At 42.5% G+C, this 20,833-nt stretch overlaps 1 protein-coding gene across 6 annotated transcripts in view; it reads right to left on the minus strand.

Moving 5' to 3' along the window:
* INPP5A (inositol polyphosphate-5-phosphatase A) overlaps positions 1 to 20,833 on the minus strand; it is a 444,123-nt gene that overhangs the window by 170,653 nt on the left and 252,637 nt on the right. For all 6 annotated transcript variants that reach the window (XR_006282883.1, XM_038409257.2, XM_038409258.2 and 3 more), the window contains one exon: positions 3,930 to 4,033. Coding sequence is in view for 5 of the 6 variants with exons in the window: in XM_038409257.2 (XP_038265185.1) it covers positions 3,930 to 4,033 (104 nt within the window). In the remaining variant the exon portion in view is untranslated. The remainder of the gene's footprint in view (positions 1 to 3,929; positions 4,034 to 20,833) is intronic.

Here is a 20,833-nt window from a genome sequence, read left to right on the forward strand (position 1 = left end):
GATAAACAAAAAAGTGTGGTCCTGAATGCCATCACCAGTCTGAGGTATAAACTGCAATCCAATACCTTTTGGCTGCTTGCTGGTCTTTAACGGACCCAAACACTATTTGTAAATACTAGGAAAAATGGGACTTCCAGGAACACAGTTGAAAAAAGAACTACAGGCAGGGACAGGAAGATAGACAATTGCCTGTAGTATTTAAAGCAATGAGCTTGGCTTTGACTTTAAACAAGCTACTCGTTAGCTGATGCACTGTTTGTAAACCAGCATAAAAATCGGGTAAAGATTATATAGATCAGTGCTGTCCGAGAGAAGTATCTAAATATTAAAACAGGACATCCCCCCCGTCCGAAACAACCAAACAAAAATCAAGCCCCAGGAAAGGGATACCACATCTTTCACCTTACAATATTAAGTCTCTCCTCCGATCTCCTGTTAATAGGATTCCTTTAGCCAGCAGATGGATTGTGAATACGGGCAGTTTCATCTACTAAAAGACGACATAAATCATCATTGAGAAAGGAGAGACCGCAGTAAGGTTATCACCATACAGCCTTCTCCATGAAAGGTTTGCATTAAAGCATTAGTGAAATTAATTCATCTTTCATAAGAGCTTTGAGCAGTATCTGTGATCTATGATAACAACCAATTTCTCACTATGGGGGAAAAAACATTACTCTGCCCTGATAGACTACACAAATCTGCTTTTTTAAATGGCCTAACATTATCTGCAGTGTTGTTCCCAAAGGCATCATTTCAGATTCATGCCCAGCCAAGAGGACCCATAAATCAACACAGAAAGTTTTGTTAGTTTTATATGCAGTGGGCTGTAATTATTTTGAATTGCATTATGCCTCAATCATCGTAATTACTTTTAGATCATCCTTAAGCGGCGGTAATAAAAAGAAAAGAAATCAGTCTTAAACCAATTCACACATACAAAAAAGTTAATGTAATAATAAAAGTCTGGCTAAAACACACAAAAACCTGGAAATTGTGTGTGAAGACTGATACGTTGCTCATGCATCTCATTTTGGCAGAAGAGATTTTCAGAATATCCACTATTTGAGGTCTATTTATTGAAGACCATCTAATCACCAATGTGTGGGTAAGAGGAAAATGGGTTAAACACAGTGATCTTGTTTCAGCTGTAAGTATACAAGCTTAAGTTAGATGTAGTATAGGCTTTTTGTGAGCTTTTTCCTTTTTCTGCCTTAAAATGAAAGAGAACAAGAAACATAAAATGTAACTATATATTAAAAATATTTAGCATTACTTTCAAATTTTGCAAAGTAAACAAAAAATGTACCTGCCGTATGTATGCCATACTGCATTCTGAAATGAGTGGAAATATTCGCAAAAGTGTAGCTATAGCAACATTATTATAACATATTGTGTTGTATGGAGAAACAGAGCCTAAACCTTGAAAAAAAAGTCTGATCCAGAGGTTTCTCCTTTTTTGTACACCACCTCCATAACATCATTTGGACAACTACAGGAATTGCTGACTTAGAAAAATAAAATTAGAAAATATTTAATGTGTTTTCAGATGTGCCTTAGCAGGTGCAAACAAGAAGGAGCCTGCACTGTGTGACTAGCAAGTTCTCTATGGTTAACATCAAGTGCTCCAGGCATAAGGCTCCATAAGGCTCTAGGAAAGTTGTAATGTATGGTTATTTTTTTCCAGATGTTGTAGCCACAGTTTGTTAAAGTTGAAATTTTGGTGCAGTCAGTTCAAGTACAGTAAATGGGCAAGTGCAGGTGTGAATGGAAATGCTCTCAAAGGAGAGGTGTGGTAAGTTTGCAGGGAAGTGGGGGTCTTCAGGACAGAGATACGGGAGCCCCTCAGGCCAGAAATAAGTGGGGATTTGGTGGGACTGGGTGGCTGGCTGACTAGATGTTGAGTTGGCAGCAGGGTTCTTTACTCTCCAACCCTCCTTCCCCCAAATTCCTTCAATTTCCAGGGCATGGTGTGGGGACTTGAGCCCTTGTGCCCTAAAGGTGGCCCCAGCTCAGAGACCCCTGAAGGCCCTGTGGAGGACTAGCAGCCCCGTCCCAGCCCTTGCCTGGCAGCTATGGAAGGTATAAGCCTCAAGGCTGAGCAGGAGCTGCTGCTGCTAGAGGTGGTACTGCCCCAGGCAAAGCGAGAGGGAAGTGCCAGCAGGACTGAGTGCAGGCGGCAGCAAGTAGGGCAAGCCCCCCAGGAATCCACCTCTGACCCGCATGGGTCCCCAGTCCCCATCCTTCTCCTTGTCTGCCTCCACTAGTGACCCCACTGGGTCATGATAAAGGGGTGGCTGGGTCAGTTTTGAGTAGCATTGCAATCCCGTGCGCCAGGTAGCAACACTAATCACTCACATTTGCAATAACTATAAAAAGTTGCAGTGTGTGTTAAAAGCTGCAGTTTCCACAACACCAACCATGGCCAGTGATTTTCTTATAGCCTTATCCATTCACAGTCCGCTGTTCAAAACTCTCAATAGTATGATTAAATAATTCCTTAATATGGATCAGTCAGTCTTATTTCTTTTGTCAACCAGCCACATTTCTACAGCTTATCAATGATGGAGAGAAAGAATTAAATAAAATGCTCTGAACAGCCACCAATGCTCCCCTTCAAGTACAGCAAAACCAAACTCCTAATGTAAGCATTTAACATTTATTTTTATTTTAAGAGGCCCAATGGAAGCAAAAATGTTATAAAAAGGCAGTTAATTCTATTTACATTCTCAGCAGACGTATGTGCACTATAAATGAGAACGTTTGCTAAAAATCATATATCAAAAGGGATGATCTTCATGCCATCAACCCTTAAATATTTAGGCAATGCTCTCCCCAGGCACGGATGAACTAGCTAGATGTCTTTGTGCAAATATTTACAAATATTCTGATTTCATTTTTAAATTCAGTTACTAGCAAACTTAAATAATTTGCACGTAAGTCAGAAGGCATTGACTTTGTTTATTTGTATTCTTTTGATTTTTAAAATCCATCCAACAGTAAGTGCTTATCCCATGCTCTGTGCACTCCTGTAAAATGTTACTATCTCAAAATACAATTCAATGTCAAAGAACAGAAATGAATCCAGCAATTTTATTTAGGTTTGCATGTGATACAAAAAAACAAAAACAAAAACAGTGCTCTTAGCTTGACTTCGTAGGTTTTGTCCAGGACTTCAATTTCAGTGTCAGGTATGTTACAGTCTTTATTTTGGGAAGAAAATACCACCATGAAGATCACAAAACCAGTGTCAAAATAGTAATAATAAATAACATTTTTTTAAAGGAAGTAAAATATACTCATGTATCCTTGAAAGTTACTTGCAGTTCTTCCAAATACAACAGGCACCATTAAATATTCAACATATACCTCCCCCAGTAACTGTAGTAACCATGGTATCTTTCTACACAGAATAAAAGATGCTATTACCACATCACTGTGGCAAAGCAGATGTGGTTTTAAAAGGCACCCAGTTGTACTTACCTATGTCCCATTCCTTTAAAGAGGAAAACCTATTTGCCTGGCACAGATTCATAATCTGGACTCTGCCTGTTCTGTGAACTCTAATGTTCTACTAAATATTTTCAGCATGTTTGCAGCCCTCACCAACAACATTTTAAAAAAATACATAAAATGAAAAAGATACATAATGGAAAGTCTGAATCTCCTATAAATAATAAATTCTTTACAACGTGTTACTGTTTAAAGATAGAACTTCAATTGAGTTTGATAAATATACTTATTGGTTTACAAAAATGTATATTATAGGTTCTATGAAATGGAGACACAAAAAAACTAGAGGCTTACGATTTGATGCTGATGGAGTTCATACCACTTTAAGTCAGGAGTAACACCAATGAAGTCATCTGTTGAAGAGAAACTAGAACTGGACCCTTACACTTTGGAATGCTCCATTGGACTGTACATACCTCGGGGAAATAATCCTGTGGAAACTTCTCTTTTTCCAGCATGGGTGTGCTTTCTAATGTATCTGAGTAGATTTCTTTGCCAGTAACCTTTTTATACTTCTTGGCTAGGAAGAGATATAAAAACACACTTAACATATGTACCTATATCATTGCAACCAGCTTTTATCATTCATCAGAAAAGCAGCAGAAACTATAGGAGAGAGACAGTGTTGGTCTGGTCAATTAGTATGTAAAATCAGAGCTGTTTTTTGATGGTAGGAAGAGGCAAAGTTGGAATACAAGTTATAAGATCTCTTGCTTATTTTGCATATTGTACTGGGTTGCAGTACAAACAGATCAAAACCAGATATAAATAAAGTAAATTTTTAAAAACAAATTAAAGTGTAAATGATGTTATTTAAAAATATTATAATTGTATACTTTATCATTTATTTACATTTTCAAATATCTGTCTGTTCTTTACAGTAGGCACAGACATAATATAAAAATTACACATTTTACAAAACAAGCCAATATCCAATTATTTAAAGTCAGCAGTATTACCAATTATTACCCCCTGAACTCCCTTAGATCTTCTCTACAATACAGGGGTAAGTCGACCTAAGTGACTAAGTTATTCAAGTAGCTTAGGTTAACTTACAGTGGTGTCTACACTGCGCTGTGTCAACGGGAGTTCCTGTCCCATTGACTTGCCTTACTTTTCTCGTTCTGGTTGAGTACCGGAGTTGATGAGAGAGCAATCTGTGGTCAATTTAGTGGGTCTTCACTAGACCTGCTAAATCAACCCCTGGTGCATCAATCGCAGCAGCATTGACCCCAGTACATGTAGATATTTCCTTAGATTGTAAGGAACAGAGTTATAACTGCCCAATACTACCCTCTGGAAACTCTCAGGAACGACCCAAGCTACTCTTCCAAGATTCACAGGTGTCAATAAAATCTCATGGTCAGTGGTATAAAAAGGGATCTAAATAATCAGCATATATGGGTAGATTGCTAGGAGGAAGACATCAGCTAACACGATCAGTGCAGTTTCTGTACCACACTTCAGGGCCAAAACCTAACTGACTGGGGTCAAGAAGAATAGAGAACTCCATATATTGCTGGAATTCCCTTATCACAACTTTCTCAAACTTTTCCCAAAAAAGGAATATTCAAGATAGCGCAATATTGGATAGTTTTTTTGGGGGTCAAACTATGATACTTTGAGTAAGGAGTGAACACTTGTTTCTTTAAGACAAACTGACATTGTGGCCTCCCTAAGGCACTTTAGAGGGAGTTCAAAGACAAGTGCTAAGAATTATTAGGGACATGGAAAAGCTCTTCTATGAAAAGAGACTGAAAACTTTGGGATGATTTAACTTAAGAGGGGGGACATAACAGTATGCAAAATATTGACGGGTATAGAAAAAAACAGATTGGGAACTTTGACTCTCCCTATCTCCCCATACAGGCACAAGGAGACATTCAATGAAATTAAAAAGCAGCAGCTTCAGAATTGATAAAATGAGGTATTTTTTCCACACAGCACATCGTAAGACTGTGCAACTCATTACCACAAAATGTCAGAATTTAGGAAGATTTAAAAGAGATTAGACATTTAAATGGGTAAAAAGAATATCCACAGTTACAACAAACACACACAGAGGACATAAATCCCCATGCTTCAAGCCTTAAACCAATATCTATATGTTAAGGGTTAGGAGGAGACTCTCCTGGGGTGCAGATTATCCACCTACTGTGGAGTTTCTTGGACCTTGCTCTGAAGGTAGGTGCCATTGTTGGAGAGAGGATTCTGGACTAGATGGATCACAGGTCTCATGCAGAATGGTAGTTCCTATCTTCCTAGGTAGACAATGTAATGAACTCTGGTAACATCTCCATGCCAAAAGGATCAGGGTCTAAATCACAGGTTGTAGCTTGCACCTCCTCTAGCACATCAGCAAGTCATAGTGGCTGTAACTAAAGGAGAAAAGACTCTTCAATTGTTCCCTCTCTCCACTCACATGACAAAATTCTGTTAACAGAGACAGACAACTCAGCCCAAATTTGAATGGTCTCCTTTGCAAAATAACAAACTCCTCACTGTAAGAAACAATCAGTTCTATTACTGGATGGAAACACCTCAGATTAGCCCAGCCAGATTGTTCAACAACTCAAACAATTCCTTTGATCAGATTTTGCAGAATAAAGAGTACAGGAATACTGCGATGCCCCACTGATGTAGGTGGGCTACTACTGCTGAAAGGACCGTTATAAAGACTCTGAAGGCTATGCTGAGCCCAAAAGGGAGGACTCAGTATTGCTAATATCTGATCCTATTACAAAATGTAGGAAATGCTTGTGAAAGGGGTGGATAGCTACATGAAAGTAAGTGTCCTGGAGGTTGAGGGCAACAAACCAGTTTCCAGATCTAAGCATGGAATTATGGGGGCTAGCATCACCATCCTGATGTGCTATGAAAGGACACAGGTATTCATTTTTCTGAGATCGGGGATTGGTATCCACCCTCTTGGGGACTAGGAAATTGTTGGAATAGAACCATCTTCTGACAAACTTGGGGAAAGAGGGAACCGGCTCAATTGCCCCAAGAGCAAGAGAGATTGGATCTCCTGCTTAATTATCTCCCTGTGAGAGAAATTCTTGAAGAGAGATGGAGAAGAAGGGGATAGAGTGGAAGTGTATGGAATATCCCATGTTGACCACCTCCACTATCCACTTGTCTCAGGTGATATGCTTCTTGGCAGGTAGGAAGTGGGACAGTCTGTCTCAAAAAAGGGTGGTGTGGGGCGGAGGGGAGGGAGAATAGTAGAATTGTATAATAGAGAATCTGGGGAAATAGGTTGCTCTATGCCCTCGATCAAGCTGTCAAAACTCTCTCTTAGAAGGAGATGCAGATTAGGTGGCTGCAGAGGGGTTAGCCCCCTTTTATGAGGTTTAGATCTCCTCCTCAGAGGCTCAAACGGTCTAGGAAAAGCCTGTGTGGTGGTACTAGAACAGTGTGGAAGACTATGCAGTTTGAGATCTGCTAGAATGTCTTTTTGCTTCAGACACACAAATTCCCAGAGATTGTGACATAGCCATTGAATCTTTAAAGGTATGGAGCAAAAAGTCTGTGTCCATGCTGAAGAGCTTAGGCTAAAGGTGGGCAAACTTTTTGGCCTGAGGGCCACATCAGGGTTCCAAAACTGTATGGAGGACTGGGTAGGGAATGCTGTTCCTCCCCAAACAGCCTGGACCCTGTCCTCTATCCACTCCCTCCCACTTCCCGCCCCCAACTGCTCCCCTCAGAATCCCCGACTCATCCAATCCCCCCTGCTCCTTGTCCCCTGACCGCCCCCTCCTGGAACCCCCGCCCCTAACCACCCCCAGGGACCCCATCCCCTATCCAACCCCCCTGCTTCCTGTCCCTTGATTGCCCCAACCCCTGTCCACACCCCTGCCCCCTGACAGGCCCCCCCAGGACTCCCACACCTATCCAACCACCTCTGTTCCCCGTCCCCTGACCGCCCCCCACAAAACCTCCGTCCTATCCAAACCCTCCCTGTTTTCTGTCCTCTGACTGCTCCTGGGGACCTCTTACCTCTTATCCAACTCCCTCGTTCCCCGCCCCCTTACCATGCTGCTCAGAGCAGCAGGACTGGCAGCTGTGCTGCCCCACCGGAGCCAGCCACACTGCTGTGCTGCCTGGCAGGAGCTCTCACCCCCACCGCCCAGAGCACTGGCACAGCACATGTGGCCCGCAGGCCATAGTTTACCCACCTCTGGCTTAGGCCTTTCAAACAGATGATCTTCAACAGTACTCTGCTCCTCTCTCAGGAGTCCAGAAGACTGGAGCTAAGATAGGGTTGCCAAGTGTCTGGTTTTTGACCAGAATGCCCGGTCAAAAAGGGACCCTTTAGTTCTCTTGCTGCCTAAGGAACACACAGCACCAGAGGATGGTCTGTCAGTGCCTGTGACTGATGCAGTACCAGTGGGTGCTGGGTTTTATTTCTAGTGGCACCCTGTAAAACTGTTCACCAAAGTGCCCCCAAAGGTTTCAGTAAGCCCACTGAGGAGGAGAGGGATAGAAGAAAGATCCTTAAGGGGCCTGATGGGTCCCTGGAAGGTCCTCTTCAGTAAATGAACTCAGAGGGTTGTGATGGTAGGTACCGAGACCTCAGAGTCAGAAGTATCATCCCCTGGGTGAACAAGGGGGAGGGTCTCAAGCACCAGTGCTGGTACTGAGAGTTGGAAGAATGAGATTCAGGTTATAGTTGATGGAGTGGTAGCAGGATGGGGGCTCCGGTAAAGTTCCTTATTAGGGGAGACTCCAGTTCATCCAAAATGAGACAGTTCTTCAGTGAAAAGGAATGGAGAGATATGATAGCATATGATCATAGCCTGAGTCGGTGCTGGAACTGGGATTGGTATCGAGGAGTTTGTGCTTGTGGTACTGGAGAGGCTGATGGGCCACCTTCTCTGACCTCAGAGCTGTAGGAAGATACTAGTACTGGAGTGTAGGAAAAAGCCCTGTGTACATCATGGTGCCGAGAGGTGTCAAACAGTACTGAGGTAGGAGCCACCCTGCGGGTGGAAGACTTCTCCCCACACAACTTCTTATGTTGGTACTGATCAACATCAGTGCTTCAGCAGCACTCCTGAAAGGATGCAAGGTCTCCCAGGAGCAAGATTTATGGGGTGACCTATTTCTCTTCTTTGTTTCCCTTGTAAGGGGGAAAGGCTTCTTTTTCTTCAAAGTCTTAGCCTCTGGAGCTGCTGCTGGGGCTCCAGCTGTCACCAGGGTAGGCTGAGTTGTTGAGGCGGATGTACGGGGAGTGGCAAAGAGAACCCTGCTGGAGTTAGGGAGCATTCCATTAAGAGGAACTTCAACCTAGCGTCTCTGTCATTTCTTGTCCTACCTTTAAATCCCAAACAGATTGTGCACTTTGACGGGATGTGGATGTCTCCAAATACTAGTGACAGCTAGAATGCCTGTTGCTCTGTGGAAAAGACTGTGTAGAAAGTCTGGCAGGGCTTAAACTCCAGGGTCTTCAGCATAACCTGGTGTGCTGAAGCACTAAAACCCTGATAGGGTGGGGAGATCGATGGAAGCAATTAATAAAAATGTGAAAATAAGAACATAACTAAATAAAAAGAGAAATTTACAATAAGTGAGAGAGGGTGGGAAGTGATAGAACAGCGGACACCAAGCACTCCGTCTTGAGCCACAGGTGGCTGAGAAGAAACTGAGTGGTGGCGGGTCTGTGCCTCCCTGTATGGACTCGAGTGGGAGCATGAAGAGCTGCTCTGCACAGGTGCAGGACTGTAGACACCGCTATGCGGTCGAGAGTGCACAGGTGCGCGCACAACCTATGATGGAGCACTCATAGGAACATATACTCCCAAGAGTAGTTCAGTTTCTGTGTCCATTAAGTCTTGGCCACTCTGCTGATTACAGCCAATTATTGTCAACTGCGGAAGAGGGACACAGGGCAGACATCAGATAGCCACTATTAGGTGGCATCAAGTTTTCATAACTACCAAGTTGGACTTGATTTCAGACTTGCCACCCAGAAAAGGAGGACTCTGGATATACTATTTCTAAACATCCTGAGCTGTCCACTCTCACTGGATGTTTGGTTAAACCCCAAACATAAAAATTAATCACTGTAAATTATCCAGATGAAGTAGTATCCATAATCACGAAGCATTTACCGTAAACTACCAATATATCTTTGGCACATACAGAAGATTTGATTTTTTTCCTATCACTTTTAAAATTTGGCTCCCACAGGAGGACTAAATAAACATCCTGATAAACGAATGTAGCATCATTCTAAGTAGATCACGGATGGATGTATCTTCTTTCAGTGCGTTTGACAATCTCAGCAAAAAGATCCTGATGTCATTCAAGACATAGAAAACATTTTTGGCAACATATATAAAACACAGTCAGGAATAATTTCTATTCTGGGAAAACTGAAGGCTTTTGCTGAGACAACGTGAGTGAATATTAACTGGTAAACTGTACTATTTTGGCAGAAGGGGTGCTTTATTATCAACCTACCCTGAGATCAAGGCCAAATGTAAACTAGTAATAGTTTGTCATTTACACAGGCATTGAGAAGCAACTTTAGCATAGGAGGATGTGCCTTCTCATATCCTTCCAGGTGAAAAAAAAAAAAGGTTATTAACCTTTCTGTAACTATTGTTCTTTGAGATGTATTGCACATGTCTATTCCACTGGAGGTGTTTGTGTGCTCCAGTGCACAGCTGACAGAGGTTTTTACCCTGAGCAGTACCTGTTAGGGTGGCTTGAGTACCCTTTGGTGCTTCGCGCAGGCATAAAGGGTTGAGCCACCCCAGACTGCCTTTAGTTCCTTCCTACCGGAACAACTCTGATAGAGAAGGGAAGGAGGGCGAGTCGTCGAATGGACACGTACAACACATTTTGAAGAACAGTTACAGAAAAGTTTAACCATTTTTGTTCTTGTTTGAGTGACTGCACATGTCCAGTCCACTGTGGGTGACTCACTAGCAGTTCTATCTAGAGGCAGGACTAGAGTCTATTTGAACACGGAATAGAGGATCACTTGTCCAAATGCAGCAGCATCTCTCGACTGATGAGAGATTATGTAGTGCGAAGCAAATGTGTGACATGATGAGCAGGTTGCCGCTTTGTAAATGTCTGATATTGGTACATGAACCAGAAACGCCGCACAAGCCACTTGAGATCTAGTTGAATGACCCTATATTCTATCAGTGGCTCTGCATTAGCTAACTGGTAACACAGGTGAACACAACTGGATATCCATGCTGAAATCCTCTGTGTGGAAACCAGACAGCCCTTGATTCTGTCTGTAAATGTGATAAACAATTGAGATGATGATCTGAAAGGCTTAGTCCTCTCCACACAAAACTCTTCTAATATCTACAGTGAATAGTGACTCCTTTCCCTTGCTACCATGAGGTTTTGGGAAGCAGGTCAGTAAGTAGATTGGTTAATTTATATGAAAAGCGAAGGCCATTTTCATAAATAACCTCAGATGGGAAGAAGGTAGACTATCTGCGTAAAAAACTGTATATGGAGGATGTGATACTAATGCTGCCAACTCAACTACTCTCCTGGTCAATATAATGGCTATTAAAAATGCTACCTTCATTGAAAGGTGTAACAGACAGCAAGCTGCTAGAGGCACAAAGGGGGGAGCTTTGATAAGACTAAATTCAGGCTCCAGGGTGGAACAGGACTCAAAATGCAGAAACATCCTGTTCAAACCCTTTAAAAATCTTATGACTAATGGGTTGGAAAAAAGAGAGCAGTTATCCACCAGAAGATGAAATGTGGAAATAGTTGCTAGGTGTACCCTAATTGAGCTAATCGCTAATTCTTGATGTTTCAGATGCAAAGATAGTCCAGCATATGCTGAACAGAAGCAAGAATGGGGTAGACCAGCTTGACTAGATGAAAAGACTGGCAGAAGCAAGGATAGGGAGCTCCAGCAACCGTCATTGGTGGTAGGAAGGAATTGAGGAGGGTCTAGGGTGGCTCAGCCATTTATGCCTCTGTGAGGTGTGTGAGACAGCAGAGGGTGCTCAAGCTACCCTGACAAGTGCTGCTAAGGGCAACAACTATCTGATAACTGTGTACTGCAGCACACAAACATCTACACTGGGATGGACATGTGCAATCACTCAAAGAAGAAAAAGTTTTACGGGCTATAGGCTTGATTCTGATCTCACACCAGTGTAAACCGGGAGTAACTCCACTGAAGTATTCAAAGTTATGACAGGGAAAAATTGGTGAGTGCTAGATCAGAATCAGGCCTTATGTGTCTGTCAGCAAACCCTCTTTTTGGTGTATTAGAATATGTGTAAAATATAAGCTGATTTTTTAGGGTTCTATTCATCATAAAAAAGCCAATGCCTTTCATGTGCTGGGAGGTCACATATCAGCTTTGGCTGTCAAGATTTTAATTCTAAAAGTGTTAGAGTTTTCTTCCTCAGGTCACATGGCCCAGTGTAAGGGACTGCGGAAGACTTTGTTACGGCCTAGCTAGGGAACTTTCGCTTTCTCGAGCCGAGAGGTTACTGTGGGACATAGATAGCTGCTTTGTTATTGTAGGAGATAGTTCTTGAAGGACACAGCTGCTGTGTTATTGCAGGATATAGATAGTTCTTGAAGGACATAGCTGCTTTGCATGGCCCTTCGCCAGGTAGTAGAAAGCCCCCTTTAAGAAGCACCTAATTGTATATTCATGAGCTGTTTTTGTGTAGTGCTTATTAACGCTGACTGTCTGCCCCTCCCTTGGACTCCATCCCAGGCAAAGCTCCGGTGTGCTGAGCTCCCTGCCTCCGTGACTGCAATGCTTGGAGTCCCCGTTGTGGGTGGGTCACTAACCTTCAATAAAGCCAATAACTCACAGCTGTGTGTAAGCCTCGTTTTTCTCAGAGTACTCCTGCTAGGTCTGTGGTGCTTCGAGCACCTGGGCCCAGAACACCCAGGAAAGGTGAAAAATGGAGACAACCATGTAAGCAACCAGAGGAGCTAGTGAATGGAAGCAGCAAAAAGAGGGAGTTTAGCAATGGAGTTTAGAGAAGGAGCAGGAGAGCCAGATACACCTAATAAACATTCTGCAAACTTAAGCCAATCATCCCTGCCACACACACACAGAACAAACAAACATCCCTGCAAGAGTAAAAAGAAAGAAGTCCAGCAGCAGCAGAGTGGGGGCTATCCAGGTTATTGCACTGAATGCAGCATGTATGGATTACCTGCTTTGTGGGCAGGTGGCATGTGTGTGCATTTGGTGCAAGCAGCTCATGCCCTCAGAGACCAAGTACAGGCTCTTGAGGCCAGGCTGGCTGAACTGGAGGAGCTAAGGGAGAAAGAGAGGTACACAGATGAGATTTTTGAAGACACAGTAGAGCAGTCCCACCCCACATTTGAGAGCCTCGGTGCTGTTGAGGAGGATGAAAGTTTTGGAAGGAGACCATCAAGCTGGAGTTGAGGGAAACAATCCCATAGTTGAGACCCTCCTTCCAGATGATGTCACAGTATTCTCTCACACTGAAGATTCTTCTCTGGAGCAGGGAGCCCGGTATTAGGAAGACACAGGTAACAGTAAAGGGAGATTTGATTATTAGAAATATAGACAGTTGGGTTTGTGATGACCAGTAGAATCGCCTGGTGAATTGCCTGCCGGATGCAAAGGTTGCGGACTTCTCAAGACAACTCAACAGATGTATGTGCAGTGCTGGGTAGGATCCAGGGGTCATGGTACATGTAGGTACCAGTGACATAGGGAAAAGGTCCTGGAAGTCAAATTTAGGCTGCTAGCTAAGAGATTAAAGTCTAGGACCTCCACGGTAGCATTCTCTGAAATGATTTGTTCCACACAGAGGGCCAAATGAACAGGCGGAACTGCAGGGTCTCAATGCAAAGATGAGATGATGGTGACTTGGGGAGTGATTTAGGTTTATTTGGAACAATGATAATAAATGGGACATGGTAATACCAGGGTACAAAATATACAGGAATGACAGAGTAGCTCCCGCTGGTGAGGGAATGGCATTACATGTGAAAGAAAGCAGAGTCAACCGTAGTAAAAATCTTAAATAATTCAAACTGTACCACAGAATCTCTATGAGTAGAAATTCCATGTTTGAATAATAAGGCTATAGCAATAGGAATATACTACCGACCCCGTGACCAGGATGGTGATTGTGAAATGCTCAGGGAGATTAGAGAGGCTATAAAAATAGGAACACTGGGGGATTTCAACTGTCCCCATATTGAGTGGGAACCTGTCACCTCAGGATGGGATGCAGAGACAAAATTTCTAGACACCATTAATGACTACGTCTTGGAGCAGCTAGTCCTGGAACCCACAAAGGGAGAGGTAATTCTTGATTTAGGCCTAAGTGGCACAGAGGATCTGGTCCAAGAGGTGAATATAGCTGAACTGCACAGTAATAGTAACCATAATATAATTAAATTTAACATCCTTGTAGTAGGAAAATACTAAAGAAACTCACCACAGTAGCATTTAACTTCAAAAAGCGGAACCACACAAAAATGAGGAGTGTAGTCAAATGGAAATTAAAAGGAACAGTCACAAGAGTAAAATGTCTGCAAGCTGCATGGAACCTTTTTAAAAACACCATAACAGAGGCTCAAACTATGTGAATACCCCAATTAAAAAAAAAAAGTAAGAGGACCCCCCCCCCCAAAAGCACCACCATTGCTAAACCACAGAGTAAAAAGGGCAGGAAGAGGCAAAAGAAGTCTTTTAAAAATTGGATGTCAAATCATAGAATAGAATCATAAACTATCAGGGTTGGAAGGGACCTCAGGAGGTCATCTAGTCCAACTCCTTGCTCAAAGCAGGACCAATCCCCAATTTTTGCCCGACCCCTAAATGGCTCCATCAAGGATTGAACTCACAACCCTGGGTTTAACAGGCCAATGCTCAAACCAGGAGCTAACCCTCCCACCAAGTCTTACTGAGGAAAATAGAAAGGAACACAAACTCTGGCAAGTCAAGTGTATAAGTATAAATAGGCAGGCCAAAAAAGATTTTAAAGAACAATTAGCAAAGACACAAAAACTAACAGCAATTTTTTTTAAGTACATCAGAAGCAGGAAGCCTGCCAAACAATCAGTGGGATCACTGAATGAAAGAGCATTCAAGGAAGATAAGGCTGTTGCGGAGAAGCTAAATGAATTATTTGCATTGGTCCTTATTACAGAGGATGTGAGGGAGATTCCCATACTTGAGCTATTTTTTTCAGGAACTGTCTCCAGACGGAGGTGCAAGTAGACAATGGTTTGGAAGGTTTCAGAGTAGCAGCCGTGTTAGTCTGTATTCGCAAAAAGAAAAGGAGTACTTCTGGCACCTTAGAGACTAACGAATTTATTTGAGCATAAGCTTTCGTGAGCTACAGCTCACTTCATCGGATGCATTCAGTGGAAAATACAGTGGGGAGATTTACATACACAGAGAACATGAAACAATGGGTGTTACCATACACACTGTAAGGAGAGCGATCACTTAAGATGAGCTATTACCAGCAGGAGAGCTGGGGGGGAAGAGGGGGGAAAGGGAAGAAAACCTTTTGTAGTGATAATCAAGGTGGGCCATTTCCAGCAGTTGACAAGAACGTCTGAGGAAAAGTGGGGAGTGGGGGGAGGGAATAAACATAGGGAAATAGTTTTACTTTGTGTAATGACCCATCCACTCCCAGTCTCTATTCAAGCCTAAGTTAATTGTATCCAGTTTGCAAATTAATTCCAATTCAGCAGACTCTCGTTGGAGTCTGTTTTTGAAGTTTTTTTGTTGAAGAATAGCCACTCTTAGGTCTGTAATCGAGTGACCAGAGAGACTGAAGTGTTCTCCAACTGGTTTTTGAATGTTATAATTCTTGACGTCTGATTTGTGTCCATTTATTCTTTTACGTAGAGACTGTCCAGTTTGACCAATCTACATGGCAGAGGGGCATTGCTGGCACATGATGGCATATATCACATTGGTAGATGCGCAGATGAACAAGCCTCTGATAGCGTGGCTGATGTGATTAGGCCCTATGATGGTATCCCCTGAACAGATATGTGGACACAACTGGCAACGGGCTTTGTTGCAAGGATAGGTTCCTGGGTTTGTGGTTCTGTTGTGTGGTGTGTGGTTGCTGGTGAATATTTGCTTCAGATTGGGGGGCTGTCTGTAAGCAAGGACTGGTCTGTCTCCCAAGATCTGTGAGAGTGATGGGTCGTCCTTCAGGATAGGTTGTAGATCCTTGATGATGCGTTGGAGAGGTTTTAGTTGGGGGCTGAAGGTGATGGCTAGTGGCGTTCTGTTATTTTCTTTGTTGGGCCTGTCCTGTAGTAGGTGACTTCTGGGTAATCTTCTGGCTCTGTCAATCTGTTTCTTCACTTCAGCAGGTGGGCATTGTAGTTGTAAGAATGCATGATAGAGGTCTTGTAGGTGTTTGCCTCTGTCTGAGGGGTTGGAGCAAATGCGGCTGTATCGTAGAGTTTGGCTGTAGACAATGGGTCATGTGGTGAGATCTGGGTGAAAGCTGGAGGCATGTAGGTAGAAATAGCGGTCAGTAGGTTTCCGGTATAGGGTGGTGTTTATGTGACCATCGCATAGTAGCTCTGTAGTGTCCAGGAAGTGGATCTCTTGTGTGGACTGGGCCAGGCTGAGGTTGGTGGTGGGATGGAAATTGTTGAAATCATGGTGGAATTCCTCAAGGGCTTCTTTTCCATGGGTCCAGAGGATGAAGAAGGGTTTGGAATAAACTGATAAATTTAACAGTAATAAGTCACCAGGACCAGATGGTATTCACCCAAGAGTTTTGAAAGAACTCAAATATGAAACTGCAAAACTACAAACTGTGGTACATATCCTATTGCTTAAATCAGCCTATGTATCTGGTGACTGGAGAATAGCTAATGTACCACCTATTTTTAAAAAAGGTTTCAGGGGAAATCCTGGGAATTAGAGGCCAGGAAATACTACTTCAGTACCAGCAGAACTGGTTGAAACTATAGTAAAGAACAGAATTATGAGACAGATAGATGAACAGAATATTCTGAGGAAGAGTCAACAGAACTTTTGTAAAAGAAAATCATGCCTCACAACCTGTTAGAATTCATTGAGGGGGTCAACAAACATGTGGACAAGGTGATTCAGTGGATATAGTTAGGGCCCTACCAAATTCACGGCCATGAAAAAAGGACCATGAAATCTGGTATTTTGTGTGTCTTTACTCTATACTATACAGATTTCAGAGGGTAGACCAGCATTTCTCAAATTGGCAGTCCTGACCCAAAAGGGAATTGCACAGGGGTCACAAGGTTATTTTAGGGGCATCATGGTATTGCCACCTTTACTTCTCCGCTGCCTTCAGAGTTCAGTGGCCAGAGAGTGGTGGCTGTTGGCTGGGCACCCAGCTCTGATGGCAGCACCTTGCTTGCAACAGCGCAGAAGTAAGGGTGGTAATACCATACCATGCCATCCTTACTTCTGCACTGCTGCTGGCAGTGGCTCTGCCTTGAGAGCTGGGCTCCCAGCCAACAGCTGCCGCTCTCCAGCTGCCCAGCTCTGAAGGCAGCACCACCACCACCAGCAGCGCAGAAGTAAGGGCAGCAGTACCGCAATACAATACAATACCCTACAATAACTTTATGACCCCCCCCCCGCCAACTCCTTCTTGGGTCAGGACCCCTACAATTACAACTCTGTGAAATTTCAGATTTAAATAGAATTAAAATAGATTTAAATAATTAATTTTACTATTTTTAAAATCCTTTGACCGTGAAATTGATCAAATTTGAATTTGGAAAGGGTCCTAGATATAGTATACTTGGACTTTCAGAAAGCCTTTGACAAGGTCCCTCATCAAAGGGTCTTAAGCAAAGTAGGCAGTCATGGAATAAGAAGGAAGGTCCTCTCATGGATCAGTGACTGGTTAAAAGATAGGAAACAAAAAGAGGAATAAACGGTTGGAGAGGTTAAATGAGAGAGAGGTTAAACAGTGGGGTCCTCCCGAAATCTGTACTGGGACCAGTGCTGTTCAGCATATTCATGAATGATCTGGAAAAAGGGGGTAAAAAGTGAGATGGCAAAGTTTGCAGAAGCTACAAAATTACTCAAGACAGTTATGTCCAAAGCTGACTGCAAAGATTTACAAAGGGATCTCACTACACTGGGTGACTATGAAATTCAGGAGTGATAAATGCAAAGTAATGCACACTTGAAAACATAATCCCAAATATAAATACTAAATTAGCTTTTACCACTCAAGAAAGAGATCTTGGAATCATTGTGGATAGTTCTCTGAAAACATCCACTCAATGTACAGCAGCAGTTTTCTGTTAAGAACCATTAGGAAAGAGAGAGATAATAAGACAATAATATCATAATGCCACTATAATAAACCCATGCTCCACCCACACCTTACTGGTCATACTGGTCAGAAAAGGGCAACAAAAATGATTAGGGGTGTGGAAAAGCTTCTGTATGAAGAGATGCTTCTGTTCAGCTTAGAAAAGAGATGACTGGAGGAGGGGGCTTATGATAGAGGTCTATAAAATCATGAATGGTGTGGAGAAAGTGAATAAGGAAGTGTTATTTACTTCTTCACTTAACACAAGAACCAGGGGTCACCCAATGAAATTAATAGATAACAGGTTTAAAATAAACATAAGGAAGTACTTTTTTACACAGTGCATAGTCAACCTGTGGAACTCATTGTCAGGGGATGTTTGAGATTCAACGAGATCACAGCTTGATGTGGTGTGGCTGAAAGGATGCAGAGAGACAGCTGATTCATGTTTGAACTGGATAAATGAAGCATTGAGCATCTAAGGGTACCTTCCCTCTAGCTGGCACAACCAGTATCTATTCACTTTTATATTGGTTATCTTTCTTTTGATTTTTCCTTACATTGTAACCATTTTCTCTCTCTCTCTCTCTCTCTCACACACACACACAAACACACTCTCTCTCTCTCTTTCCTTTCTTTCAAGGCTCTACAACAGCAAATAAGCTGTCAATCAGCTGTGAATAAATCCAGACAGCCCCTCTTCCCTGGTGTAGATGTCACTTCACTCCGCCAGATGTCATTAGAGTTGGACATCTTTGATATATGACCGGAGGGAGGGAGGTTTAACTGGAACTGAGCACTAAGGCTCTAGTTCTGTACTGCTGGTGCGACGAAACTGCAGGCTCTGAATCAGCTGGCAGATACAGTTCACATACTACTGATGCACAAAGCCCAAGCACATAGAAAAATGAATAAATGGTTGTGACTGCTGTCATCTCACAATATAAATGTAAGTTTCATAGGTTTATTCATTAACCCCTTTCCCTCAAAAACACAGCAGATCAGTCCAGGGGCTAAATGTTCAGTGTGGCGATTGAGGTAGTAAGGAGCACAATCCTAGGTATCATTAACGAAAGTTGTGCACCTGGCTTCCTGTGCAGTGTATTGAGAATTTCTCTCACATCGCAGTCCTGCTCCCAGTTCATTTGAATCAGAACACTCCACATTATTGCTCCATGTCTATTAAACTATTTGAGGTGGGGAGAATGGCTGGAAGCACAAGCTGACCTCTCATTAAAAGTTCCTTCATCACTATTGTATTTTACAATGTTCTCTTTCAGAAATAAAATATGAAGAGGCACTGAGAGAATATTTGAAATTTTCCTTGGGCATCAGAAAAGATGATGAGTAGAAGGATTTATGTTGGCTAAACCTCAAATTGCAATATCTACAGAACTGCTATTCAAATATTTCACCAAGAGAAGACCCTGTACCCTCAATTACATGAACAGAGGCAATCTGTCTCTTCTGAGAACAAAATTAATGAATCTGTACAATTGAGACAATTAGTTCACTCCATAATTATCAAAGCTTCACTGATGTTTCAAATTAACATGATGCAAGATGTAGAATTAATTTAATCCAGCTCAATGACCTAAATGCAGACAGTGCACAACTAAAAATAATGTAAATTTTAAATAATCTGTTTGCATATCCACTTTAAAGAAGCATTAGAAGTAACTTCAGCTAAGAAGTGATTACATACACTGACTTAAATATTAGAAGTATCATATCAAATTATTAAAACTTCAAAATTTCACAAAAATTTGCCAAACGAAGGCAGAGACTATTGTTAAAAAAAATAATGATGCTCTTCCCACTAAAAAGAACAGGAGTACTTGTGGCACCTTACAGGATTAACAGACTACAGCCCACTTCATCGGATGCATGCAGTGGAAAATACAGTAGGACAATTTTATACACAGAGAACATGAAACAATGGGTGTTACCATACACACTATAACAAGAGTGATCAGTTAAGGTGAGCTAATACCAGCAGGAAAGAAAAAAAATCTTTTGTAGTGATAATCAAGATGGGCCATTTCCAGCAGTTGACAAGAACGCCTGAGGAAAAGTAGGGGGGGAAAAATAAACGTGGGGAAATAGTTTTATTTTGTGAAATGACACATCCACTCCCAGTCTTTATTCAAGCCTAATTTAATGGTGTCCAGTTTGCAAATTAATTCCAATTCAGCAGTCTCTCGTTGGAGTCTCTTTTTGAAGTTTTTTTGTTGTAATATTGCGACTTTTAGGTCTGTAATCGAGAGACCAAAGAGATTGAAGTGTTCTCCGACTGGTTTTTGAATGTTATAATTCTTGATGTCTGATTTGTGTCCATTTTTACATAGAGGCTGTCCGGTTTGGCCAATGTACACGGCAGAGGGGCATTTCTGGCACTCGATGGCATATATCACATTGGTAGATGTGTAGGTGAACAAGCCTCTGATAGTGTGGCTGATGTGATTAGGTCCTATGATGGTGTCCCCTGAATAGATATGTGGACACAGTTGGCAACGGGCTTTGTTGCAAAGATAGGTTCCTGGGTTAGTGTTTTTGGTGTGTGGTTGCTGGTGAGTATTTGCTTCAGGTTGGGGGGCTGTCTGTAAGCAAGGACTGGCCTGTCTCCCAAGATCTGTGAGAGTGATGGGTCGTCCTTCAGGATAGGTTGTAGATCTTTGATGATGCACTGGAGAGGTTTTAGTTGGGGGCTGAAGGTGACGGCTAGTGGCGTTCTGTTATTTTCTTTGTTGGGCCTGTCCTGTAGTAGGTGACTTCTGGGTACTCGTCTGGCTTTATCTTATTTTTTCCTACTGACCTACACTATTCGTAAGTGGTAAACAAAATTCTGCCACAATTTTTGTAAGGCAATTACCACTGCCTGACATTTAAGGTCCTGCTCCTGCAACTGATCTGCACTGACGGACCTCTGCACCCATGTGGAGTTCTTCTGAAGTCAGGGGGGGCTCTGTATAAGGCTCGAAGGGTCCAACCACATGCATTCGGATTAAAGAAAGCCCTAGATTTTTCCTGAT

The sequence above is a fragment of the Dermochelys coriacea genome, chromosome 7 (assembly GCF_009764565.3).
Source record: "Dermochelys coriacea isolate rDerCor1 chromosome 7, rDerCor1.pri.v4, whole genome shotgun sequence".
NCBI classification, from domain to species: Eukaryota; Metazoa; Chordata; order Testudines; family Dermochelyidae; genus Dermochelys; species Dermochelys coriacea.